The sequence below is a fragment of the Annulohypoxylon truncatum genome (assembly GCF_022578515.1).
Source record: "Annulohypoxylon truncatum strain CBS 140777 unplaced genomic scaffold F4807scaffold_1, whole genome shotgun sequence".
In the NCBI taxonomy this organism is placed as follows: domain Eukaryota; kingdom Fungi; phylum Ascomycota; class Sordariomycetes; order Xylariales; family Hypoxylaceae; genus Annulohypoxylon; species Annulohypoxylon truncatum.
In genome coordinates, this window is record NW_025953787.1 from 2,108,250 (window position 1) to 2,121,128 (window position 12,879).

The 12,879-nt window shown below is 47.7% G+C and overlaps 2 protein-coding genes across 2 annotated transcripts; both read right to left on the reverse strand.

The window, feature by feature from the left end:
- Positions 1–977: 977 nt before the first annotated feature.
- Positions 978–3,524, reverse strand: F4807DRAFT_23405 (fungal-specific transcription factor domain-containing protein). Its single transcript, XM_047994193.1, has 2 exons — positions 2,592–3,524; positions 978–2,529 (listed from the first exon to the last, which is right to left on the reverse strand). The coding sequence occupies exons 1-2, from the start codon at positions 3,368–3,370 to the stop codon at positions 1,143–1,145; spliced, it is 2,166 nt and encodes a 721-aa protein (XP_047859674.1). The 5' UTR covers positions 3,371–3,524; the 3' UTR covers positions 978–1,142.
- Positions 3,525–11,131: 7,607 nt separating this feature from the next.
- Positions 11,132–12,831, reverse strand: F4807DRAFT_23472 (uncharacterized protein). The gene is made up of 4 exons (XM_047994201.1): positions 12,244–12,831; positions 11,945–12,112; positions 11,487–11,865; positions 11,132–11,383 (listed from the first exon to the last, which is right to left on the reverse strand). The coding sequence occupies exons 1-3, from the start codon at positions 12,649–12,651 to the stop codon at positions 11,527–11,529; spliced, it is 915 nt and encodes a 304-aa protein (XP_047859675.1). The 5' UTR covers positions 12,652–12,831; the 3' UTR covers positions 11,132–11,383; positions 11,487–11,526.
- Positions 12,832–12,879: the final 48 nt, after the last annotated feature.

Genomic DNA, 12,879 nt, shown 5'->3' on the forward strand with positions numbered 1-12,879 from the left:
GGATTTATTCCAATTCAAATTTGAGATGAGAGGGCCTCGATTCATGTTCTCACGAGAACCCGTAAACTTCTTGAGTCTCATTGGCTAAAATCCCTGTAGACCTTACTATAAGAGGCATCTGTTGCTCTTTAAATCGAGTTCTTATAGGCCGTTCTTTAGTGGATACATCACCAAGGCCTTCCATTCTGTAACCGTCACTTAAGGAGATCCATCGTGTTATCACAGTGAGTAACAAAGTTGATTGGAGTTACAGATAATATGGTTGGTTCGTTATAAGATTAATTGCCACTGTGAACCTAGCCGCGCGAAGAGAAATTGAAGTCTTTCAACAAGGGACGCACACATATCTAGACACTTATCTCAAGTCACTACATGGGCAGTTAATCACATCAAAACAATCTCGTTTATATAATTTTACTTTATTCTCAAGTATGATTCTACCTAGCAATGGTGCTACCTGTACACCATCTCCCCCTTCGCTCACTGAGCTTACCTTTCTTATCCCCTACACCGGAGCCGGATTACCCTACTACCGATCCTGTAATCTAAACTATACTCTCCCAAAGTCGTCCCTTCGTCGTGATAACTTGCGTTGATCCTCCACTCGTAAAAGAGTTACTCCAGTCTCCTCGTTCGGAGACTGGCCTTAGAAAGGGCCCAAAAATGTAAAATGTAAAAAAATACCGACATGTAGAATGATACACACGGTGTTTCTTGCTCCACAAACACCGATTTATCCCTAGACGCCTCGATGAACTCTCCTCAGAAAAGGGAATGTTTCCAAAAAAAAGATTCAAGAAAAATCCGAGCATCCAATTGATATCCCGGTCCAAAGACTTCTCATATATCCCGATCCAGAAAGATGTCCGTATTCGGGACCTTCATATGGCTCGTACATGATAATCCTAAGTTTTTTTCTCCTCGCAGATGCAATGCCTCGCTAAATTGGTACGTCGTATATGCTTGCACCAATGCTATGCAAGTGGATAAATGCTAGGCATTCGTGCGAATAAACGTCAATGATGTATAGTAAATAAGTTGCGTTACGGTTGCCCGTCGTGGTCGTTTTGACTGAAGGAGTGGAGGATCGCGAGCCAGGATGCTGAGGCGGGCCCTCGTATATGAGCGCCGTCCCGGCGTTACTACCTTAATCCGCTAAAGTCTACCTCGGCGTTCATGTGACTGAGACCGAGAGAGTTGATCGATACGTTTTCGGAATTCGCCCGTTGGAGTGCGTGGAAATCGCCGACGGTCCTCGGTATCTGAGATGGTTGGTGTTGATGTTGCTGATGCATGATAAAGCTGTTCTGTCTCTGTGGGGGTTGTCGGTGCAACATGTTATTCATCATGCCAAATTGTGGATTCTGGGCCATGTTTTGTTGTTGACCCATATTAGGAATGTTCGTGGGTTGATTCAGGGGGTGACCAAGATTCGCGTGCATATCGGGCTGCATGGGGTTACCCACGCTGTGGTTCTGGTTCATGCCGTGTGACGCCAGATTGTGGTGCTGGTGCGGATGCTGGTGATGGGGTGGTTGTGGGTTCAGTGGGCCTTGTTGGCTGAGCGCGTGTTGCGGCGGCTGTCCCATCGGACTCATTATGTCAGGCATCGAATTGAAATCGGATCCGTGGTATTCCGCATTTCCGGGCGACATGATCGGTGGTGAACTAACCATAGGGAATGGAGACTTCATATCGTCGCCGCTGTTCGAGTGACCTGAGTCCGTTCCAATATCCTGGATATGCTGCATGCTACCTGGCGTGTACGGTTCGGTCTTGAAATCTGTCATCATCGGAGGCTGGGCCATGCCGGCGTTGCCAAATCCATCGAAGATGTCAATGTTCTGCAGGCAGGTGTTTTCTGGTGCACGCTGTAGTATTGGGTTAGCCAGGCGAGGCAAGATGTCGTGGACCTTGTTCAGGAGTAGCGGTAGAAAATGGTGGTCTCCGTTGCGAAGGACCGACAGAAGCTGCAGAAGTGAGTTGAGCTGCTCACGAGGGCCCATGCTGAACGGATCGCCAGATGAAGGCATAATAGACAAAACATCAACAAGAGCAGATGAGATATCCAACAACTTAGCAACCATAGGTAATCCGATCAACTCGGTGCTGTGAGTCGAGAACTGCGATGTCATAGACATTAAATCTCGAGACATGTCGATGGGGTACTGCATTGGCATCTGTTCCTGGCTGCCCTGGGGAACGCAGCCGTTTTGCATGCTGAGATGCCAGGTAATAGTCTTGAGCCATTGCTGATTCGCTCGCTGGTCGGCGTCCTGAACGTTCATGTACGGCGGGATCATGTCCGAAAATTGCTTCTGCAGAGCACTAAGGTAAGAGGGAGACGACTCTGCACGAGTCTTGTTCCATAAAGTAAGGAATACATCGTCGAATGGCCTAAAAAGGTTTACAAGTAAAACGTAGCCGTTTAACTGGGGCGCCAAAGGGTCCGACGGATCATCAGTCATCGTCGGAAGGTTGATAGAAGCCTGAAGCGTCAACGGTCGTCCACGCTGCAGAGCATAGGCCCTTTGAAATTCAGAGTTAGCATCACTACAACTATCATATTCTTCATCAGGGGTAAAATTTACCTTTCCGTCACAAACAAAAGCCAATAAAGGCGTCTTCGTCGCGAAGCCTCAATATTATCATATTGCAGGTAAGTCTCTTCCTTGTTCATCCCAATCATATGGGCCAATGTTGTGGCCTCCCGAAGATAATACCAGGCCTTGTCGTGCATATCAAGGGCGTAGTGAGAGCAGAAGAGGAAGTAGCTCGTGCAAAGGACGTTCAGAGTTGGCGATTCCAGGTACTCGCACCCTTTTCGAACTCTGATCGTCTCTTCAATAAGCACCATACCCGAAGCGATGTTGGCTCCAGGCAAATGTTCGAGGAGAGGGTCAGCACCAGGTACGTTCATTCCAGGCTGAAACATCATCCACGCGCAAAGCGAAGTGACCAGGCAATAGGTGTCAAGGCTCTGATCAAGATACATCGCCTGCTGTTCGAGCCGCTGTCGATGAAGAATCGGCATAATCGGATACATGTTGGCGAAGAAGAATTCGATGCATTCCTTCGCCATCTCGCTGGCTAGTAAGCCAGGAGTGGGTTGTAACGTAGGGCTGCACTGAGAACTGGAGAGTCCATTCAACCGGCTCTGCACCTTTGCTGAGAGACTGGTTTGTCGCTGGGTTTCGCGTAACTCGCTGATGACCTTCGCTCTCGAACCTTTAGGCCCCTTCTTCTGTGGAATCGCATTGTACGTGCAGGTCAATTGCGCCGAGGCGCAGTTACGGCACGGGTTAATGCCATCGCACTTAACCTTTCGTCGATGGCATGCATCGCAAGCCCTCTTCACGGCCTGCGACATGATGGCGTCCCTATACTCGAGTCTACCGGGAAGCGAATAATCCCAATTCCAAATTTCGATAATTCGACGCAGTTCTTATTATGCGCCGGCTCACTCGTCACACGTCGTCTTCTTGAATATTTCCAAATCCAGCCTCAGCAAGCTTTACAAGGCTCGTGTGGAGAGCGAAACCTGGGACACGGCAGTATTTGCGGAGAGAATCTGGAGTGAAGCAATTGGACAAGCGTTGTTTAATCGGCCCGTCGCTGAGAGAAAGGCGGAGGAATCACGTTCATTGGGAAAAACGCGGGGATTCAGCGTCCGGGGTCGTCAAAGAGGTGTGGGCGACCTCCTTGTCACCAATAGCGAGATGCGAGGCCAAAAGAATGCAACAGACGACTGCGATTCGGATAGTGCAAAAAGGTGTAAAAATGAGAGAGTATGGAGAAATAAGAGAGAAGAGAGATCGTCGTCGAGGCAATGCACGACAGTACAACAAAAAAGAAAAAACTGGAATGGGGGGAGAGGAGGCGAATTAGGCCAAGGGCAAAGAAAAAGATGGGGAGACTGGAGGGAGCGGACGGATGGGATGATGGAATAATAGCGCTGGACGCTTGGAGCGAGGCGGGTTAGGCAGGTTAAGCAGGTTAAGCAGGTTAAGCTAGGACAAAAAGATCCAGAAAAGATCTCGAGGAGGGTTCAAGGGGAAGAGGGAAATGAGAGCGGCATAAGGGCCCTAAGAAGGCCTAAAGCAGGGCACAGAGGCAAGAGTGCAAGACAGCAACCTGGAAAACACACTGTGAGTGGCCGATGCTACTATGCTGACTCGGGCTAGTATATCCTAAAGAGGCAATCGTCTCCGGCGAATGGTCGTGTGCGCTGGTATATGAAATGAGTAATAGTAATATCAAGTAAAATACCCGAACTCGAGTCGGCAGCCAACGCTAGTCCTCTTTGGCTACTGGCGACTCCTTGGCAGATCCAAGGCCGTCGAGAGCCGGCACTGTGTGGCTTAGGGGAAAGACAATGATTTGGAAGGACTGGCCTGTCTCGCAGCCACCGATCGCCCCCAACTTTAGCCAGTTTAGCAGTGTGTCCTAGGCAAGTAAAACTGTCCCTAACCTCGGAGAGGAAAAGCTGTCCGAACGGTGACGAAGCATCAGCGCGCATGTATTTGTTTTATGTTATGGCATTAAGTATAACGATTTACCAATGAGCCGGATTTACGAGAAGCAATTGGCTAACACTCTGTAAGAATATTCAAAATATTCAAAAATACTGCAGCAGTTAAAATCACAGGCACATCGTCTGTAGCGTATTATCTCCCTGGCAGCGGACAGATTCGAGTCGGCCTGAGACCTGGGGAATGTCAAGGATGCTGACGACAAACCCCTAGCGTATTTAGAAGGAATACACGTAAGGTACCGTACATTGGATGGCAATGGTCCGCTTGAAATATGTAACCTATGTGTATCATAAAAGCTCCCGCCCTACGGGGTTACTGTCGTACTGGTGTTCAGTGCTATTTTTTTCAGTGTCTTTCATTTTCAGCATCGAAATGCTACAATCCCATTAGGTTGAACAATAGTTTGTGATCTAGCAACGCTAATTATCCATAGATTCAAGAAAGCCATTCTCATAGTTCCCCTAGACGACGACGACGACAGTTTACACTATTAGCGACTAGGCACTGCTACCGAGAAGTTACGGGCGAGTCGTTAGATGAAGACAAAATAGGCAATCCATGTTACTCGATATTGATAGTATCCAAAAAGGATCTGATGCTGCTCCTGTAACCGTCCCCGTTCCCGTTGAGGTTGAGGTTGAACGAAATATCGCCTACTCCGTTATGTTTGTCTACAGGGCTGTGTTGATGGGATGCTCAATCCGACAAGGCAAGCAGGCAAGCAGTCTGTTCCTCCACTCACCTTACGTACATAACAATAAGAGGCTGACCGCATACGCGAATTATGGTTCTCCTTCAAGAATGGGGAATACCGACTGTTGAAATGACCGCAAGATTACGGGAGGATTATCCAAGTTCCAATGCCGCAAAGAAAAAACGCGATTGCCGTGACACTTCATATTGGATGTGCTTGAATGGAATGTCCGTCTGCATGGAACCAGTCGCTAAACATTCTTCTCGAGCAACTAACAAAACAAAAAGCACTTCGCTTCGTCCTATGCAAGCATATCAGGCAATTTACATCGATCGCTTGCTTATCCGACCAGTGTCCATGTCGATAGGTAGTTGATGCGATAGAGTTAGCGAATAAGTTGTGCTGATGTGTTTGTGGGTGTTCAGGGCGATCTCCCGCGCTTCCTGATGAGCCAAAAATAGCCCCAGCACTGCGGGTGCTCAGCTGCTACGTTGTATGCAGGCAGTTTGTCTCCTTGGTCTCATTGGTGGAACGCCCAGTGATCGCCTAGGATCGTTTTTTGTGTGCAACCTACACGAGGTAAAACGGTATGGAATGTTCTTGGAGTCTTCCCGTGCATCCTATCTACTATGTAGCTTACAGCTTACATACTTCGAGTGGGATTATTAACGATTGTAGCCAAGAATCAACACCATGATACAGCCTCAAAATACATAGCTCTATATGCCCAGGTGGGCATATACTTACTTAATAGTATAATAGTATCAGCAACTTCGAGAGTTAACCCACCCGAATTATTATCTAGCTGTACGATCATCGTAGGGCTAAGGCTGGATGTGGATAGGTACTCGTCATCCATGCCTGGTACTTTTCTGGAAAGATCTCCTTCCCCCTCCACCTTACGACCATCATCTCATCGATCATCGTGACACTGACAGCATGGGTTAGCTTTGAAACGGCTTCAGATTGAACCAAAAGACTCTAATAAAAAAACCTAAGTCGAGGTTTGAACCATGGAAGATATCTAAAAGGATAACATCGAGTCATCGAGGGTCCTAATGCATGGCATCGAAACGTGCAAGACAATTCGCAGTCGGCTTTGCCCGTCTGACTGCTAACTTACGCACATATCTAGGCATATTTTTATTTTAAGGTATACCCTCGGTGAAGATCACCCTGGGTGCTACTGAATCTGATCTCCGAAGGTCAGGCAAAACCACCCTTCACGAAACTCCAACAGCCAATTCTAGCAAGTCTTCTCCGTGCCTGGTCAACCCGTCTAAACTAAATCTAATAGAGCAGGGGCCAGCTTTGCCCAAATCAAAGAGTCAAGCCATCGTACTCGAAAAAGGCATCGAGGCGTCGATTGACGAGAGATGTCTACTTGACCATAGCAAATAATGCTATATACTTCGGAGATATCATCACCTATCGTGACTACTATCGTCATCGCTGATAAATACTTACTTATGTGTCGAATTGACTTTTTCAGCTCATGTACGCCACATCTTACCACTCCCGTCATCTCGTTCGACGACCCGTCGTCATCATGATTGATTGTGCTGAAAGGGCGTCACACGGCAGCTTACTAGAGTAATAAGTAAACGTCTCCTGTGTATAATATGTATGATACGTGACATTGGCAAACATGGATGACAATCCGCCAAAATCGCATTTATTTTATGCCCATAGTGCGAGGAATACGGTGCGCTTCAGCCACAGCCTCTCTCTTTGTGCCCCCCAACTGCCGTAGGAGTTCGTTGTTGATTCGCAAATCACAAGCGACAGAGAGCCTTTTGCCTGCCGAGGTATCCATTTCCGTCGTCGGTAAAGCCAAAGCACTGTGTTCCCCTAGGACTGCCGAAATCCGAAGGAGATTTATTTTCGACGATCGAATTTATCAGAAGTAGCAAGTAGAATTGTCATCCCGTTGCATCGTGTTATCGTGAATTAGAGCCTCCTTGTACTTGCGTCGTTATCTCTCTTCGCGACAGACGAAAAGCTTCATCCCACAGTCTCACATGGAAAATATCCCATTCATCTTGCTAGAAACTCCGACTAGACCGTAACCGTGTCTGTGGAGAAGAGTCCAAGCGAACCCCAGCTTTTCTTCTTCATGCTTAGTCCTCCCTTTTTCCCCCGCAAAATAGAGGCCGACTATACCAAGCCACATGCCAGTAGTAAGCTTGTTCATTTCGCTATCGCTCCATAAACAATCGACCCCATGGGCGCGTCGGTCCGAATAAATACAGAAGATGCGATGCCATATCTATACCTTTCCCCGGCTTTGCCCATCTTTGAAACGGGGCCGCTGCCCTGGAATTCTTCTCGACTGGGGGACGGAGTTTTTCCACCAATCCCGTCGCGTAACATTAGACAGGTTCCTTTCCCGGGCAGTCCCAGATGACAGCAATCTGGGGTTCGCTTCTGCGTCCGATCGTACGAAATGACAGTATTTGTCAAATCAAGAGCATTCAATTTCAGATAATTGAAGGGGTCGAGGAATACATATTCTCAAACATCTCTATCGCGGTAGTTGCCAATCCATTCTAGAAATATCCCCGACTGCGCCGCCATGGAGCATTTACGATGTCTACACCAAAAGTTTATAACTAATCGGGTGCCATGAAGATCCCCTAGCTAGAATCATGCGGTAGCTAACAATCTACGATCTGACAGCAGATCGTACGAGACGGAAACCACCACAAATCCTCATTTTCATAGGCTCGCCATTAGTAGAAAAGGGGTAAACCCTACGACGATATGTCTAGATTGCCAAATAGGCTCACACGCATGTGGGTTAGGTATATGTGAAACAAATATAGGCAAAAGTCTATGCGTACTTGGCCTAGCACAAGCGTCCGGCATCCTCAATATACACTAAGGAGGAGCAAGGCCCTCCTAAGAAACCGGTAAATTCCTTCTAATCTGAAGGAGGCTCCAAGATGTGCACGTCTAGAAGCCAACCCGCATGTCTCTATCCGTCGTAGATCGAGGCTAGACAGCTCCTAACGACGAGACTACTATATAGACCATCTCGCTAAGCGAAGTTCCCCAGTCCGCTTGCAACGCTCGTCACTTCCCCTGCGGTGAGATTTTCGGTGTGATATGCCTCTTCCGTGCTGTTTGCAGGTGCATGCGGCCTACAAGCGCTTCAGCTGCAACGGACTCGCCCCGTGTATGTGACCTCCGGTGCCAGCTGGGCTTTGGAGATGCCATCGATTGCGCCGTTGGAGTATACAGCTCACGGCTTGGTGGGTGGTCGAACCTACCCCGTGATTTCCGTGATCTCCGATGCGATCTCAAACCAACTCCGACTCCCCTGTCCAGTGGATTCTCGCGTACCGTGTTGGCGGCTTAGTAGTATATGACGGGCTACATATGTGTATAAGATCGAAGTTGATTCCCCCAGATGCCTTAGACTCGGCACGACTCGGTCGATTGGGTAGACTGGCAGCCTCCATACCTAGCATCCCCCCTCGGCGGTTCTTTCACTAGCTACCCAGCGTGCCTAAGTACCTCCGAAGCTATACTCTGCAGGCCTATAGAATAATAACTTGTTTTAAGTCTATGCGCCGGCCGAAGCCTTGGCATTTCGGACCGGAACAAGATGTGCGGCGCATATGAGCGCATATCCTTGGGGTATCAAATTCAACTTCACGAATGCCTTTCCTAAAGTAGCCTGCGCTGAATAGTATCTTGCAGATGACATATTAGACAAAACGTCCAAGCGATGTTGGAACAAAGAAATGACGCCGACGGGTTGGCCTGAGATGATTACATGTGATGTGCCAGATAGGGGTGAGATCCCCGATACGTCTTGGTTGGATTCCGAATATTCGTCCGGAGTCAACTCTAGCCTACTAGTTTAAGGAGATAATTCGATTTTTTTGGATAAGCAAATGACGAAATGTTGTCAACGTCGAAGCCTAGCGGTGGCTAAATGATTAAGGGGCTAGCTGTTCGAGAGGTTGGATTCTGACCGCAAAGTATGGTTTACAGTCTTTTTAACCTTGGATGGGATCTTACGCGTGAATGACTTTTATCTTAGTCTTTGTAAGAGAAAAACTAGGAGGATTACTTTGTTGTCATGGACAGTATTGGACTTCAACGCCTTATCTCGTACGTGTCATGAAATACATAATTTAGGTACCTAGTCATCTTCCTTCGGGCAAAGTGTCCTAATCATACAAAAACGCATTATTTTCAATATGAGTAGCATTGATACGGCACTACTGAGGCTATGATATATGGATAGACATTTGCCACACATGTCATTAACTGAAGATAGGGGCTCGAGGTTAGCATCCTGTTAACCTCTTTTATCCGTGGTACTAGGACCTGGTACAAAGGATGTCTATTTACCTGTATAGCTGGATGGTTGGGTATTGCTGTTAGAATCTAATCCTAGGGGTACATATCACGATGTCGGACTGATGATGTTTACTGGTTTCATAATAGTCAGAATGATTTTTCAACTCTAGCTACCTGTCCTAAACAACCACTTTGAGTCCTTAGCATCTAACCTACCCAAGTTGAATCGGCGTACGGACCCGGGATCCATAATATAGAGATATGCATATTCTCATTACTTGACTCTACACATAGTCTAAAAGAAATAGAGGCTAATGTTGTAGAAACAAGCCTCAGGTCCTTGAAATACCGGATCAGCTCGGCGTGTCAGGTGGCGGTATCCTCTGATAAGATTGAACACATACATAAATTCGACTTCTGGAAAGATGTAAGGTAATCAAATAACAACGTATGAGAACTACTGCACCCTGTGGCTGTATTTCTAATGAATCATTGATCATTATTGATTACTATATGGTGTAGATACAAATCTCACCCCCTTTTAATAATATGTAGGGCCATGTACGGATAGATTTTATAGGGCCCGCTTTGAACGCTGAGCAAATAAATGAATGTCGTCTGTATCATAAATAAAAGCTTGGATACTACTTCTTGGCTTCCGCATGGGATGCTATTTTCACTCTCCGTCAATGCATTAGTAACTGCATCAGTGTCAGCGTCAGCGTTTCGAAGCGAGATATCCCCTCCTCGGTTGGGAACAGGGGAGCAGCTTTCCATCCGAGCACGGTCCTACCGATGCGTATTGATCTAAAACGACACAATATGTAAAGGCTACGGCCTGCTCATGGACATCTCGCGGTCCACTCGCTTAACTATGGCAGATAATACACCATAGAGCAAGCCAACAAGCTATTCGCGCTGGCCCCAGAGACGGTGGAGCTGGTCCGCGAGGGGCTCGAGGACGCTGATATATCTAGGTAGCGGTCGTGTCTCCCAGTCCGTGAATGAGGGTTGGCCGGATCGGAAAGCTCACTTATCACCAACCAAATTTCTAAGTACCGTTTTGAAATCGAATCCCTCCTAGATATCGCCCTCGCAGCCCCGCGCACCCGACAATTTGCTCATATGTAGCTATAACTAGGGCCACGTATTTGCCTCGCGGCGCTAATACCTCCACTGATACAGGAACAAGTAGAGCTAGGAGAAGCCCGGAAGTCGCCGCGCAAAGCCTGATTTTGAGGTCCAGTAGTCGGTTCACAAACATCTCCCAAGCTGGCGTAGCAGCAAGACGCGACATCTTTGTCGTGTAAGCATATCCGCGCTATCTAACCTGATCAATCCAAAGTCTAGGCGTGAACGGCGGCATATACAACGCCATCGGGCGCGACTACCCCGACGCCAGCGCCCCGGGGGTCAATACGGTCATATCCTCGTACAACCCGACTGTGGACTCGATCGGTGGGACCAGCGTGTCCGGTTTATCTCTACCTCCGCTATAATGTTCATTTCATTAACGAAATGCGATTGACCGCCAAATTGAGCACAGTAGAGTTCGTGAATCTGGGTTTGTGGATGGGTTGCCTCAGAGATGGTAGTTGAGTTAGAGAAAGGGGTAGCTGTGGATAATGGTATTTAGGTTCTCGGCACCAGTGTGGCCAATGCCATTGGATCCAAGCGACAGGCCAGGGATTTTGAAAGTGTTTGGGGTATTTGGATATGTCCTCGCTCATGCTGAGGGGCAATGGTCTTGTTTCTCGGTGTTTTTTTTCTTTCGTATTTTACCCCTGATGCGTGAGTCGAGCATTGGTACATACTATCTGTCCCTAAACATATGTATATCCTAATGCTCGGTTAGGATATTCCACGACAAGGTAGATATTCGTTATGCCGCATCTGTAAGCACCCACTATAGGTAGGTATTTATATATGCTCGACATATTTACCTTTGGCCTCTTCTACTCCTTGATCCATCAATTCTTCTGCTCAAGCGCCCATATCCTCAACAGCACCCTCCTTATCCCAGATCTGCTTTTCGAACTTCCGGATGCTCGCTATAAGTTCAAATATCCTCGCCCTAGCCCTCTTCTCTTCCTCCTCTTGCTGGCGCCATACTTCCTGAAAGACGTCGAGCATAAAGGGAGGGATTTGCATCTTAGAATTGTTCTTGTGGTTGAACAATATGGCGGTCTCCCTGGTGGCCGCCACGACGCGTCTCTGTTTGTGTGATATTATGACGCAGTTCATGAAGATAATCTTGTCTTTGGGTGTAGGTAAGGATTGGAGTTTATGGAATGCTGAGACGGTGTCTGGGTATTTCAGAGGCTACGAGTGTATAGTTAGTCTCGTGGTGTCATCTGTTGTCGACCGGCGTGCGGCGTGATGATGGGAGAGGGAGACGAACGAATTTGTAACTGGCACGGTAGGATTGCATGATGAGACTTGGCCCCTTGGAAGTCATGAGCTCCCTCCATTGATCGCCGTTCCTTGGATCTATGGTTGCGAAATGCGTGAGCCAATTGACGCGGGAGGATTCGACGTATCGATGATAGTTGGCGTTATTTATATATCCCTATCGACCACGACTTATTGATTAGTGTTTCTGTCCATATTACCGTCAACCTCGCAACCGTCTGTGTTTCCTAGTCTTGCTCTGCAATTAAAAGCGTATAACGAAGGGGTATATCTGGTTCTAAGACATACCCAGCTTGCCGTCTCTCCAAATGCGACTTTCTGGTCCACGAATCCACTATTCCCGGTTGTCAGGAAACCCGCCGAACCTGCGATCAAGTCGCGCCATTCTGTAGTAGCGTCGCGCAACAAACTCGCTATCTTCCGCGCCTGCCCCCGGCTGCAGCCGAACAAGATGCATTTTCCTAGCCGCTCCTTTATCTCATTGTACCAGTGGCCAGACGGTATTAGCTCACTTTCTTTCTTGGATTCGGATGAGTATGCGCGACTGGGAGAGTTGATTGTATTGGAGGAGTTAAAGGGATCTGCTCGACGTGCTTGCGCGCTGGCGATTGGACCGAGGCTGACGAGGGATCGTCGTTGTAGCGGAGCTGGTGAGAAATTGCAGGACGGAGGTTTTAATCGTGGTCTAGGAGGCATCGTGTATGTTTGCGCTCTTGTACGCACAAGAGAGAGGGAGAGAGAGATGGAAAGAGCTTGAAGGACGTCAATTGACGAGTTAGTAGGAGGATAAGGGAAATTATCAATGTAAATGACACCGTGAAAAGAAGGAACCCGTCAAAGAAGTTACACGGGGTGCTAGGTTGTAGCTATCCATAGCTCTTACCATTTTTTCTGCGCCGTAACTTTTACTCGGAGGGGCAATCG

Coding starts and splice junctions, on each gene's coding strand:
- F4807DRAFT_23405 (XM_047994193.1), bottom strand. CDS start 3,370: ATGTCGCAGGCCGTGAAGAGGGCTTGCGATGCATGCCATCGACGAAAG. Junction 2,530..2,591: donor CTTTTGTTTGTGACGGAAAG/GTAAATTTTACC, acceptor TGAATTTCAAAG/GGCCTATGCTCTGCAGCGTG.
- F4807DRAFT_23472 (XM_047994201.1), bottom strand. CDS start 12,651: ATGCCTCCTAGACCACGATTAAAACCTCCGTCCTGCAATTTCTCACCA. Junction 12,113..12,243: donor TTGGAGAGACGGCAAGCTGG/GTATGTCTTAGA, acceptor CGTGGTCGATAG/GGATATATAAATAACGCCAA. Junction 11,866..11,944: donor ACCGTGCCAGTTACAAATTC/GTTCGTCTCCCT, acceptor ATACACTCGTAG/CCTCTGAAATACCCAGACAC.